The following is a 14,264-nucleotide window of genomic DNA, read 5'->3' as shown; positions in this document are numbered from 1 at the left end:
TTTATCATTGTTTTTATTGTATTGTACTTATTTATTGTCGATTTTACTTGGCTGTGAACCGCCCTGAGTCCTTTGGGAGAAGGGCGGTATACAAATTAAATTATGATTATGATTATGATTATGATTTATTGATTTTTGGCCGTTGGCCCCCAGGGGAAGAGCGTTCTCTGTGGGGGCTCCGGCCCTGTGGAATGAACTTCCTGTGGGGCTACGTCTTCTCCCTGATCTTCAGACCTTTAAGCGCGAGCTCAAAACTTTCTTCTTTCACCAAGCAGGACTGGCCTAACGATTTTATTGAGGGTTTTTAGTGGGGTTTTTAAGGGATTTAATTCATTTCTAGAATTTTATATACTCGTTTTAATTACTCAGCTTACTGAATTAGATTTTTAATTAATACTGTATTTTAAATTTTTGTGGTATTTATGTTTTATTCATGCTGTATACCGCCCTGAGTCCTCGGAGAAGGGCAGTATAAAAATGTGAAAAATAAATAAATAAATAAATTGTTCTATTACTTTACTTCTGTTCTGTTTTCATCTCTTTCTTTTTATTGTTGTAAGCTACCTAGAGTAGCCCCAAGGCAATATAGGTGGCAAAAATATTTAACAAATAAAGTAAATAAATAAACTGATACTTGGACACATGCTGGAACAAGAATTCTAGGAAGAATCCAAGGGAAGTCAGTCAAGTGATTTTAGGAACACCTAATATCTAAAACCAGCTTCTACAGCTCTGAGGGTGAAGCCAATTTTTACTTCTGCTCACTTGCAGCATTTTTACCTAGGATAACTGGGGAATGTCAGTGCTTGGCCATGGCCTACAACTGTCATTTAGTCTGAATAAATGACACAAAAGATTAAACAAACAATAGTAAAATTAATCTTGCTTATTAGAGCTGCAGTGGCGCAGTGGTTAGAGTACAGTACTGCAGGCTACTTCTGCTGCCTGCCAGCTGCTTGCAATTTGGCAGTTCAAATCTCACCAGGCTCAAGGGTGACTCAGCCTTCCACCCTTTCAAGGTCGGTAAAATAAGGACCCAGATTGTTGCGGGGCAATAAACTCTTTAAACTGCTTAGAGAGGGCTGTGAAACAGTATATAAGTTTACGTGTGATTGCTATTGTTATTATAATGCCCCTAAGAAAGAGGACTTACACAGAATAATTGCAGGAGACTCAGCATACATAAGCCAGCCTCATACGTCTTGACATAATAGACAGTAGAATTCATTAGTAAAGATATAGGATTGACAGGCAATTAATTAGATAAATTTTTAAAAAGTTTATGGAAAAGCGACTTAATAGAAAGCCCACATTCAGAGAGATAGCAGATGTCTAAATATTAGACCCTGAATTTTGATGTCCAGAGAAAGACAGCTCTCACTGACTGCTGGAAAACTCCCAAAACTATTAGGCTGTAGAATGTGCAAACAGAAACATAAAGACATGAAACTGCTCGTACTATGTCAAGAGTGAGAAGAGGGTAGATTGAAATCTAACATACGTTTTCAGGATGCTCTACTGTAGATCAGCAAGATTGTGTGATTTTCAGCACAAAAGCAAAAGCAAGGAGAGTTTTCTTTCTAAAATTAGATGAATGACTGAAACCCAGAAATGAATAGGTTACAAAGGGATAGAATTCAAGTTCTGAAAATTTAGGCTTATTTTCAAGGGCATTCCGATGGCAACCTTATGTCTGTAAGTATCAATGCATCTCCAACAATTCCCCTGAGGCTGTCTTGGTTTTTATGACCATTGTTTTTATAAAAGCATTTGTTATTGAATGGAAAAGTAGCGTGGTGTAAGGCAAAATGCTGGATCCAATGTAACCTTTTTATACAAGACTGCTCAGTGGCGCACATAAGCCTCTAGGCAATTTTAAGAGTTTAAAATGGTGGGTGGCTGTGGCCCAATGCTTTGTTTAGAACTGGGTTCAGATGCTGAGAGGAATAAGGTAAGGTGGGTGGATAAGGAAGCATCTGGAGCAGCATGCCCCAAACTTCCCAGCTTTGCGGATCAGTGGGGAGGGGGAAGTGGACGGTTCCACGTGAGTGGCAGGCGAGCACGTGTGCACATATGCACTCGCCCTCCACTTCTGAGATCTGGTTCTCAATGGGCCGTGACCCGGAGATTGGGAACTCCTGGTCTGATTCAGAAGTACTTTCAGAATTCAGAAAGTATTTTCTCAGCTGCCTATGTCCACTAGGACAGTTCTTCTGTGAATATGCAAACCCACCAACCCAGACAAATTGTGACCACAAGCCATAAAACTCACTCTAAATTCCAGGTTTGACTCCACATATGAATCAAAACCTCCCTTGACAATATTATTTTGCAATAAAAAGAAATAGAAAAATCTTTGATAAGCAAGCAGGCTTTAACTGTCAGTTGGGGTAGTTGCTGGATGTTTTTGTTGTTCTTATGCATTTTAATTGCATCTGAATACTTTTAAAAAAGTTACATTATAGTATTAGAAAATTACAATAATTAATATATTTTTATTGCTGTTAGTCTCTTGAGTACCATATATTTATATCCCAAAGAAGCTGTCAAGCTTGGAATCAGATTATTGTATATTGTATGTTTCCTGATTGCTTATTTGTACCCTATGACTATCATTAAGTGTTGTACCTTAGAATTCTTGATGAACATATCTTTTCTTTTATGTACACCGAGAGCGTATGCCCCAAGACAAATTCCTTGTGTGTCCAATCACACTTGGCCAATAAAAAAATATATTCTATTCTATTCTATTCTATTCTATTCTATTCTATTCTATTCTATTCTAAATACCACCTGTGTCATAATAGCAATAGCACTTAGCAGGGGTGAAATCTAAAAATTTTCTCTACTGGTTCTGTGGGCGTGGTTTAATTGGTGGGAGTGGCTTGGTGGACAGATGACTGGGTGGGCATGGCTAATAACAATAAATAATGAAAATAATAAACAATGTATACAAAACAATAAGAGGTACCAAAAACCAACTTTCCCACTTTACACACACACAATACAACACAACTGACTCACACACAATGTAAAAGCAGCTGTACTTCATCTAAAATGGCCCCTGCAACAAGCAAGAACCTCACACTTTCACACTTTACACACACACAACACAACTGACTCACACACACACACACACACACACACAATGCCACATACAGCTTTGTGAGATTTTGTGTGTTTGTGTAGTTAGAGCAGTGGTTCCCAACCAGTGTGCCGCGGCACTAAGGGGTGCCGTGAGATCTTTTGAGGGTGCCGGGAACTTTTGAGCTACGGAGATTTTAAATATCTATTTCCTTATAAGGGTGCCGGGAACTTTTGAAAGGCTTTCCAAGGGTGCCTCAAACAAGAAAAGGTTGTGCCTCAAACAAGAAAAGGTTGGGAACCACTGAGTTAGAGTGAAACACTACAGAAATACACCAAATCTCAGAAAGCTGCACAAATATTTTATTTTATTATTTTTATTTATTTTTTTAGATCAGGGGTCTCCAACCTTAGTAACTTTAAGGTTTGTGGACTTCAACTCCCAGAGTTCCTCATTCAGCAAAGCAGGCAGTCAAAGCAGGCTGTAATTAGTAGCTGAAGAAAAGTATGGCGTTGCCAGCCCAAAAGGAGCAGTAATTATAGGTAAGTGAGGAGGGGGAATTGGCTGGGCATGGGTGGGGGTTCTTGTAAGTGGGGGTTGTTAAAAAGTGAGTTTAAAAGCCTGTGAGGATCAGGAAACTCCTCTGGGATCGCCAGAGGAGGCTTTTAAAACCTCTTTTTTTTTTTCTCCTTCGGCTGAAGAGGTTTTTTTAAAAAAACCTTTTAAAGGGTTCTGATGATCTCTGCTCAGCCCTGCGATCATCAGAGGGTTTTTTTTTACTTTTAAAAGCATATTTTCAGCTGAAGAAAAACTGCTTTTAAAAGTAAAAAAAAACAAACTCTGCTAATGGTGCAGCTTAGCAGAGGCAGGGGGCAGGACCAGAGATTTTTGCTATCAGTCCTCCGAACCAGCACCGTCATCACTACCGGATCGGGCGAGCTGGTCTGAACCAGGAGCATTTCACCCCGGCACTTAGACTTATATTCTGATTCACAGTGCTTTACAGCCCTCTCTAATGTTGAAAGCGCTGTTTGGTTTTACCTCAGCTGCTTTAATATTATCTTGTTAGGATGGTTTATTTTATTTTTATTCCATGTTAGCTGCCCAGAATTATGTTTGCTATGGGCAGCCGTATAAATTGAATTACATAAACAAAATAAATGAAGTCTGAGAAAAGTACTGTAAAAGGCTGAACTCACCCTATAATATCTCTCACTTCTTGCTAGCTCTTCCTCTGAAGTTTGCCACTGCTTTGTGCTTTTGCATTTCATCTGAGACAGGCCACTCAGGCTGTGACGCCTACCCAGAGACAGCTGATGGATTCTCATCTTGGCAGAAAGGTGGTTGCGGCAGGACAATAGATCTGTGTGGGAAGATGATGAGGATGGCTGCACCCAAATATCTTCCAGAGAATGAGACATTTCAAAGCGTGCTGAAAGGAAGAAAAGTAGAATCAGCATGGATAATTCTTGCCTTTCCTCACACATTCTATGTTTAGTGAAGCTTTTGGTTCAACAAGGGTTGATCCAAATTAAGGAGAAATGTCCTGATCATGAGGAAAGCTACTTTTGGGTTTTGCCTACTTGTTATGATCCGCCAGCAGCCTGCAAACCTGGCAGTGGAGTCGGACAGTGAGGAGGCTGGGGAGGACAATGGGTCAATCCTGGAGTCAGGGGAAGGCCCAGACGAGGGCTCTGCGTCGGAGGCAGAGGTGGGGCCAGGGCCATCTGGGAGCGATGCGCAGAGAGACAGAGGAACAGGAGGAGCCTGTTCCTAGTGCACACATGCGAAGATCTGGGATCGCCAGAGGAAAAAAAGATTTTAAAAGCTCCTCTGATGATCCCAGCTGAAGTTCCCTCAGCGCAGCCCAGAACCTCTTAAAATAATTGTTTTAACAACCTCTTCGGCTGAAGAGCTTGTAGAAAACATGTTTTTTAAGGTTCTGGTGATGAGGAACTCAGCTGGGATCGCCAGAAGAGCCTTTTAAAACCTGTTTATTTACAACCTCTTTGGCCGAAGAGGTTGTTAAAAAAAAGTTTAAAGGGTTCTGACGATCCCAGTCAAGCTGCGGGATCATCAAAGACTCTTTTTTTAACTTTTAAAGGCATGTTTTCGGCTGAAGAAAAACTGCTTTTGAAAGTTAAAAAAAAACACCTCTGATGATGGCGTGGCTCAGCAGAGGCAGGGGGCGGGGCCAGGGATTTTTGCTACCGGTTCTCCAAACCACCAGCCGCCATCGCTACCGGATTGGGTGAGCCAGTCCGAACCGGGAGCATTTTACCCCTGCTCCAAATAGTGTCCTGGACCAGTCACACAGCGCTACTATCAGGGTTATAATGAAACAGTATTTAGCTTCATAAATATTCATATGAGAGGTGGGCATTCTTTTAGGACTGGGGACAATATCTCTCTTTTGAGAGGGATGCATACTCAGTGTCTTGGGAAAATAAGTGAAGTTGTTACACGGATGGGCAACACTACAATTTTCTGTTTTCCTAAGTTTCGGGGTAGGAATGTGATTTTTTCCCCCCTTTGTTTTTAGAAATTGTGTTAATCAGGGGTAACCAAATTTCCAAAAGGAAAAACACACTAAGGCTACTAGATCTTGGCTTCAAAAATCTATACAATCACTAGATGGCAACAGACCTGTCCACAAAATGATAACTTTTTGCTGCCATCTGGTGCTGTTTCGGTTTCTTGCAGTTCAAGCATGCTTGTTCACTTGTGGATCTCTGAGCTGCAGTGAGTGACAAATACCGGTCATTTTCTATGCTTTACTTTATTGATCTGGAGCGGTATGGCATTTTTCCTCTGAAACGAGATTCTCTGATCCCCTAAATACACTGCATTTTTTTGTGCATGTTTCCACCCCAAAATTATGGGAATGTCCATCCAATGTTCAGCTATTGTGGGGACTCCAGAGATAGAATAAATTTGCTTGAGAGTTCCAATTCCTGGAGTTCAACTTGCCCAACCCTGGTTTAATCCCTTGAACTTCAAAAAACAACTCACCTGGACCTCCATCCTTTTTTGAGTGGATGCCAGGATGCAAGAAGACATTTTGCTGTAGGTCATCATAGGTCACTTCAGCCACATAGGATGCTGGGACAAAGATGGGCCTCTTCTGCTTGGGCTGGCCGAACCGCTTCACCTGCCACCAATCTTCATTGGCCTTGTGCACAAGGTGGAAGATCTCCCCTTCCTTGATGATCACCTGCCTCCCATCTTCAGATCTGTACTGATAGTCATAGAGAGCCTGCAGCACCACACTGCCTGGAGAATCCAGAGAAGATTCACTTTGGGGGTGATTGAACCCTTCCAAGAACCGCCTTCGACTTGAAAACATCTTGCCAAGTCAGGTTGATCTGAAAGAGCTGGAAACTCTGGGCCTCAGCATGCTAACTTTTCACCTGTGATGAAAATAATTGCGGCACTAAATTTAGACGTGATGAAAATGTAACTGATGTACAATGCCAGTAAACTAAATACCTTAGAAATTGTGACTTCTTAGATCTGAGGATATTATTTAAAATGTTCTAAATTTTGGATTATTTAGTAGGTAAAATACTAGACAATACTGATTTATGTTAAGTTTGGACTACTAAAAATAAGAAGCATACTGAAAGAGTAAATTTTTCCTCTATAGTCCAATGTATGTGACGGTAACTCAAAAAATAGCTGAGGATGAATCTCATTTCCCCAGGAAGAAAAAGGCTAGAAAACCTTAGTTAAATACAGATAGCCCTTTTTTTAAAAAAAAGATAGTTTTTATTAAGCTTTTTACTTTTTTATAAAAAGTAAACAGGAAACAGGAAAAAAAGTAAACAGGAAACAGGAAAAAAAAAGAACAAGGACAAAAACAGAGTAAAAAAATGACAGACATAACAATACATCATATGCTATTTTTACAGTCTTCTGTATTGACATGTATATTCTCTATTTTTGTTCAATTCTTCTACTAAATACTTTAACATTGTATTTATTTACACAATCAATACTGTAAGGTTAACAATAGTTGGTAATACACAGTTCTTTATTTCGGCAATATTAACTTAAATTTCCCAATTCTTATTTTGATTTCTTATTTCTAACCATTTGTAGAATTTTTCCATACTCTATAATAATCTGAATCTTCTCTTTCCTTAATTTTCATTGTCATTTTATCCATTTCTGCACATTGCAAAATTTTCCTAATCAATATTTCTTCTGGTGGTCTGTTATTTTGTTTCTACCCTTGTGCAATGGTAATCCTTACTGCCATTAATATGTGTAGTATTAGATTTTGCAAAGATTTCTCTATTTTTGGGTCTATTATTCCTAATAGAAAGAGCTCCGGTTTAAATTCTATCTTTTGTAATGTGATTTCCTCCAGCCATTTTCTAATCTTATATGAATTTTTTTTTATTTTAGGACACATCCACCACATGTGGTAGTATTTCCTAGTTTATGGCAACATCTCCAACATTTGGGTGATAAACTTGGAAACATTTTAGCCAATCTCGCTGGTGCCAAATGCCATCTATAGAACATTTAGTACAAATTTTCTTTATAAACAACCATCACTGTAAATTTATAATTTCTATCCCATAATTTGTCCCACTTTTCTAATTCTATTTTGTGTCCGAAATTTTTTGCCCAACTGATCATCGTTTCTTTTACCGTTTCTTCTTCCATTCTATATCTTAATAAAAGATTATAAATTAGGACTAATATGTCTATGTCAAAATAAAATAAAATAATAAATAAATAAATACAGATAGTCCTTGACTTACGACCACAATTGAACCCAAGATTGATGTTGCTAAGTGAGAAATTTGTTAATTGAGTTTTGCCCCATTTTATGACTTTTCTTGCCACATTTGTTAAATGAATCACTGCCCTTGTTAAATTAGTAACCCAGTGGTTAAATGAATCTGACTTCCCCATTGACTTTGCTTGTCAGAAGGTTGCAAAAGGTGATCCCATGACCCTGGGACAATGCAACCGTCATAAATGTGAATCAGTGGCCAAGCATCCGGATTTTGATCACGTGACCAATGCTTCAGTGGTCATAAATGTGGAAAATAGTCATTAAGTCACTATATTCAGTGTTGCTGTAACTTTGAACAGAAGCTAAATGAACTATTGTAAGTCGAGGACTACATGAATTGGTTAAAAGCAAACTTAGACTTTCTTTCTTGATTTATTGCTACAAAAACTATCTGTGGTAGAGTCAGTTTGAGTTAGTGATTAAGGTGCTGGCTTGGAAACTAGGATACTGGGAGTTCTAGGCAGTGGTGGGATTCAAGTAATTTAACCACCGGTTCTCTGCCCTAATGATTTCTTCCAACAACTAGTTCACCAAACTGCTCAGAAAGTTAACAACCGGTTCTCCCGAAGTGGTGCTAACTGGCTGAATTCCACCACTCGTTCTAGGCTTCTGAGGCATGAAAACTAGCTGAGTGATTTGGGGCCAATCACTCTCATCCCAACCCATCTTACAGAGTTGAAGTTTTATGAGTGTGAAGAATAAACTGTCAGGCATTTGGCATCTTTTTAATGAAGAAAAAAAAAATAATGGTGCAGAAAATGCTAGTCTATGAGAGGAAAATAATACTCAGAAGAGCCAGAAAGAGGTAGTAGTTCTATAACCAAGAAGGGAGTAGCTACTTCTATCTTCAGCCCCAAAAGTGCTTCCAACTATTGGATTCTTTTCTCAGACATTGCATGTCAATATTCCTGTATCCATGGATCAAGTCATTTCACGACTTTTCAGGAGAGCCATCAGGTTAGGAAAACAATCAAAGTATGTATATGTATATATATATATATATATATATATATATATATATATATATATATATATATATATATATATATATATATATATATATATATATATAGGTCTTTGATTGTTCGGGTTTTCTCCCGTGTAAAATTAAAAGTGTCTTGGCGACGTTTCGATGAAGTCTCATTCGTCATCTTCAGACTTCAGCTTCGTGCTTCTGGGAGCAATGTATAGGATAGGTTATATATATATAACCTATGGGTTAATTCTTTCCTCTCCCATTTCTGAAGAATCTAAGTCACCAGAATCTAAGCACTCAAGTAGCTGTTGTAACAGGAAGCAACAATGTGCTTGCATCTTCTTGCAAAGAATGAACACACAGTCATATTAAGCAGAAATGGTTCCCAGTGGAATTTGCTTGTCAAACAGAATCATCTGGGAGGGAAAGCAAAGCTGTCTTCTCACCCAGCCCCCTGGGAGTCCCTAATTTTGTTCTTGAAAGCATCTCTGAGTCTTTTTGCCCTCCAAGGCAAAGTTTATATTGACCTAGAAATTGCCCTCAATGCAGCAGATCATCTTCAGAACCAGGGAGCAACCAACTCTGTAAAGATCACTCTATCCTCTGTATGAGGGGCCATTCCACATATGAAAGATCATCTTTTGTGATCAAGAACTGGTAATTATGGAACTCACTTTAAATATTTGAAATGATATTATGTTATGAAGATTAACTAAATTTTTGACTATGGATTACTATGAAGAGATATAAACATATATACATCTGAATATTACATTAAATGTTTTTAATTGCAAATATGAAATCTAGTTAAAACATTTGAAATTATATTATATTGTGAAGATTAACTTAGTTCAAAAAGCAATGGAAATCAATGATCTTAATGTTAGATAAGTGGGATATGTAAAATCGTATGAACATCAATTTTTGTGATTGGAATAATGGAATTTAGGGAAAATATTTGAACCTATATTCTGAGGTGAAAAGGGAGTAATGGGAAAATATCTGAATAGGATGATTTAGAGTCAGGGTCAAATATCAGAAAATGATTGATTTGAAACTAAAGGGTTTAATTTGGAGGAAGTAATGAGAGAAGGAAAAAAAGGAAAAAAGAAACTGATTAATGATTAGAGTGAAGGGTAAGACAAGTTATATAATAGAAATAAAGAAAATAAAATAAAAATTAGAGAGAAAGAATATTATGGCAAAAAGTGAAACATACAAAGTGTTGGAAGATAACTAAAAGTTGTATAAATTTGGAACTTGGCCAATACTCTGTTCAGAAAAAATGCATCGTATGTGCGTTTGTGTGTGTTTGTTAAAAAATAAAAAACTTTTTTAAAATTAAAAATAAGAACTGGTAGGGATTTCACACTTATAGACAAAAGAACTCATATGATATATGGGGATGCCACATTTAAAAGAGTTTATATAACAATCAGTTGGGAATGAGAGTGTTGCAGAAATGAAAAACTAATATTTAAAGTAAAAATAACAAAATAAATACTCATTCTATAAAATGTTTCTGATCAGAACAACAACAACAAAAAAAAGGCTGGTGTGGTGAGTTGGCCAAGCTGAACTTTAATCTCTTTGCTGTCCTTCTTTCTGGGACTTTAGATTATTGCCCCAAAGTTCAGCTCTAGCTATCCCATTAAAGGTTGAAAAAGCCAGGGAGCTTCAAAATACTGTCTACTATGGTGGCATTGGCTTTGCTTCCAGGACGTGGTAACCTTGGCCACTTACTGAAAACGGATGTAAGACAGAATTCAGAAGTGATCGTTTGGCTAGTTAGCCTTATGTCGCTTCTGAGAAGAAACATGTCTTGTTGGTTAAAAGTTCAGGAGAAAGAAAGCCATAATCTAACAAATTACATATGGGTTCCATGTTTGAAAGCAAAGGTACTACTCAGAACTCTTGAGCTTTCACTTCAACATTTTTCCTAAATAATTTTTTTCCCCCAGCCAGTGCACAGCATTGTCTCTTCACTGTTCTTCTCCAGTCCTGAGTGTCATTAGGGAGATGCAACACAAGATCATGCTGGCACACTTCAGGTTGGACAGCTAGATTGAAATGCCCTTTAATGTCTCACCACTAGCTCCCCCAAAGTTGTCCCGAGACATGTTGGGAACTTCCAATGATGATCTCTCTTCTTCCAAAACCTCTCCTTGCAATAAACAACATTCATCTGGATTGAGAACCTCGGGAGGCAGTGATTCCCACTCTCAATACCATTGATTGACACCACTATAACATACTTTACCTGGGTCTGTCTTTGAAGATGTCTCAGGAACTACAGTCGATATAAAATGCGACAGTCAGAATGTCTACAGGTGAAAGCAGTTATTTTAGCATAATATTAACTCTCTGGATGCCCCAATGGTTACCATTAAGTATGAGAGCAGTGGTGGAATTCAAATTTTTTTACTACCGGTTCTGTGGGTGTGGCGTGATGGGCGTGGTGTTGCTTGGTGGGCGTGGCTTGGTGGGCATGGCAAGGGAAGGATACTGCAAAATCCCCATTCCCTCCCCACACTTGGGGGAAGGATATTGCAAAATCTCCATTCCCACCCCACTCTGGGGCCAGCCAGAGGTGGTATTTGCAGTTCTCCAAACTACTCAAAATTTCCGCTACTGGTTCTCCAGAACCTGTCAGAACCTGCTGAATAATACCTCTATGTGAGAGCCACGTTCTAGGTCTTGTAAACTATCAAACAGCTCTTTCCAAGCTGATGCCCTGAGATATTTTGACTACAAATCCCACTGTCTTGGACTAATACAAACTGTAGCTGTATCTTGATGCTCCTGAGTGCTATTGAAATCTCTGAATACATGCAGCTTGGGAAAAAATTTATTGAAAACATGCAAGGCCAGATGGAAGGACAAAACAATCTTTAAGCCTTCCTAGATATTCTGACTGCAGATGAAAGCTTCCTGTTTATAAATTGTAGCCTTTTATTGTTTCCTGTTGAACAGAATAGAGAGTCAACCGAAAAGTGGCCTATTCATCACCACTTGAAGGATGACTCAAAATCGTCCTTTAGGGCCAGTTTCTGTTGAGCTTAAGTGCTTTTTTTAAAAAAATGTTTGCCATTTTTAATCATTTATATAATTGATTTATATGGCCACCCGTCTCTCAGTAGTGATTCTGGAGGCTTGCAACATTTAAAAACACACAAGCCATAAAACATATCAGCAGATGCTATTGGACCAGTCTAGAAGGAACAATAAGCACATCATGGGCTCCAGTTAATACTCCCTTCCCATAGATAACATCGATAGGAAAAGGCCCTTCCTAAAGTCCAGCAGAATTGGGCTAATCTAATCTTGGGAGCAACAGCATTCCATAGGACAGGGACAACAATGTAAAAAACTTACAGGTCCTGCAAGAAGACATTCTTTAGCCACTATATTATATATTTGCATGGCAAGGGGATATGTTAAAAAAGTATAGTAGTTAAGAGAGCCAGTTTAGTGTTGTGGTTAAAGTGCTAGCCTAGAACTAGGAGGCTGTCAGTTCTAATCCCGTTTTAGGACCAATAGCCAGTTGGGTGACCTTGGGTCAGTTGCTCTCTCTCAGCCCAACCAGTTCACAATGTTGTTGTTAGGGAGAAATAGGAGGAGGAAGGAGTATTAGATACATTTGCTCCCTTGAGTTACTTATACAGTAATAAATATGAGATAACAATTAAATACATATATACAGTGTCAGCACCGCATAAAATAACCTGGAGATACTCTGGAATACATTAATATCTCATGGAATGGACTAAAGTTGCTTTAAAGCAGTCCACAAATCTGCAGGTCTTAAAGGGACCAAGGCTGGAGATCCCTGCTTTAAAGCAGAATTTGGAATTTGTGAAGGGAAAAAAGAACTAAACTCCCAGTATTGGTCTTTGCCAACTAGGGCAAGTCCTTCAACAGCATTGCAAGGTTCCCATTGCTTGATTTGAAAACTGGTTTTATCCGTCCAGTTGCTTTCCAGTTCTTCTAACTTTATCAACATATTTGCATGCGCATCTCAGAAACAGTGCATTCACACATGACACTAAAAAGAAACTAGACATGCTATGTTATGATTCCCTTTGTTGGGTCAATAACATTTTGTATACTTGTTAATCACCCTTATACCTATAGATACACATATGGGTTTAACTCCTGATGTACATAAGCCACAGTGGAAATCTTTTTTTTTTTTACAGAAAAGTAACACTGCTTTGAATAGCACTATACACTATTTTTAACTAACCGCTCACTGCAGTTGTTTTTAATTGTATATCAAACACCATACTTCATTTGTTGCTCCATTTTTGTCACCATCCACTAAGTTTGCTAAGATTAGAATTTCAGAAATACAGATAAGGAACTGATTCTCCAGTTCCAGAAATTGTGAGAAGGGTTTAGCCCATTTCTGTTTGCAGCGGTTATGCGACAAGCAGAAGATCTGCTTGAAAAAACATATGCGAAAACATATGCTGCAGCCCTAGCCAATCCTGAATCTTTCAAGATGGAGTCCAGCTTTCAAGATGGAAACTAAGCCACTGACAGTTAAGGTGGCCTTAAATTTGAGGAAGACTGTCCTGCATCAATGAGTCTACAACAGATAACTCTTCTTCTACAGCTCTTTGGGAATGTTAGCTGACCCCACTACAGTCCTTTGTTTTTTAACAACCTGTCCTCATCAGAAAATATGCCTTAGAAAACACTAATCATGGAAACGTTCTCTTGTTGGGGAGAACATAAAAGAAACTTCAGCTAGAAATAAGAAAGACTGCAAACTCCCACTTCCTTGTTTATTTCTTCTGCATTTCCTCCCATATCAGAGTACTGCATTCATTTTGCTGTCTTGTTCAGAAGCCCCGTTTCCCCCTCTGCCACTGCTTGCCCACCTAAAATGGGAAACCCCATTCCTTAGCCAGTAAGAAAGAAGGAATAGAGTATAATTTCAATTAACAATCCACAGAAAAGAAAATAAGACTGTAGCCCTACTATAATAAAATTCTCATTATCCCAGAACAATTATTTTTACCTGAGCCCATCACACAATGAGACAGATGACTAGCCTGGAATAACAGCTTGTTATTTCACTCTTGGACCCGTTCTGTAGTCATTCTTTTCATCTTTCACAGCAATGGAGAGAGAATGGAGAGGTATTTTCCTTCTTTAAAAGTATTTAGTGTACAAAACATAGGTACCACACACATCCGCCTTCAGAGAGGTGAATAGTTTCCTGTGGGCTGCTGCGTTGCTTATGTGTACCACAAAGCAGGAAGGAGGCTCCATCACTGAATCACAATACTCTCTTGCAAACAGAGAAACTGTCTTTATTGTAACATTTGTGCATATAAAACATACAGCCTTGCAACAAGTGAAGAAGACAGCAGTTTCAATCTTAG

The 14,264-nt window shown here is 38.5% G+C and overlaps 1 protein-coding gene across 2 annotated transcripts in view; it reads right to left on the bottom strand.

Annotated features, from left to right (window-relative positions):
* ARHGAP9 (Rho GTPase activating protein 9) overlaps positions 1-14,026 on the bottom strand; it is a 58,809-nt gene extending 44,783 nt beyond the window's left edge. The window contains exons 1-3 of one of the 2 annotated variants that reach the window (XM_058171520.1): positions 13,898-14,026; positions 6,098-6,495; positions 4,285-4,517 (exon numbers count right to left, since the gene is read on the bottom strand). In XM_058171520.1, the coding sequence (XP_058027503.1) occupies positions 4,285-4,517; positions 6,098-6,431 (567 nt within the window). In that variant the 5' untranslated portion in view covers positions 6,432-6,495; positions 13,898-14,026. Of the gene's footprint in view, positions 1-4,284; positions 4,518-6,097; positions 6,496-11,131; positions 11,160-13,897 lie in introns of those variants that run through there. The other variant, XM_058171521.1, reaches the window with a different exon arrangement.
* Between the last annotated feature and the right edge of the window lie 238 nt (positions 14,027-14,264).

The sequence above is a fragment of the Ahaetulla prasina genome, chromosome 2 (assembly GCF_028640845.1).
Source record: "Ahaetulla prasina isolate Xishuangbanna chromosome 2, ASM2864084v1, whole genome shotgun sequence".
Classification (NCBI taxonomy): domain Eukaryota; kingdom Metazoa; phylum Chordata; class Lepidosauria; order Squamata; family Colubridae; genus Ahaetulla; species Ahaetulla prasina.
The sequence above is the reverse complement of the archived record's forward strand: the minus strand, read 5'-3'. Positions and strand labels throughout refer to the sequence as shown.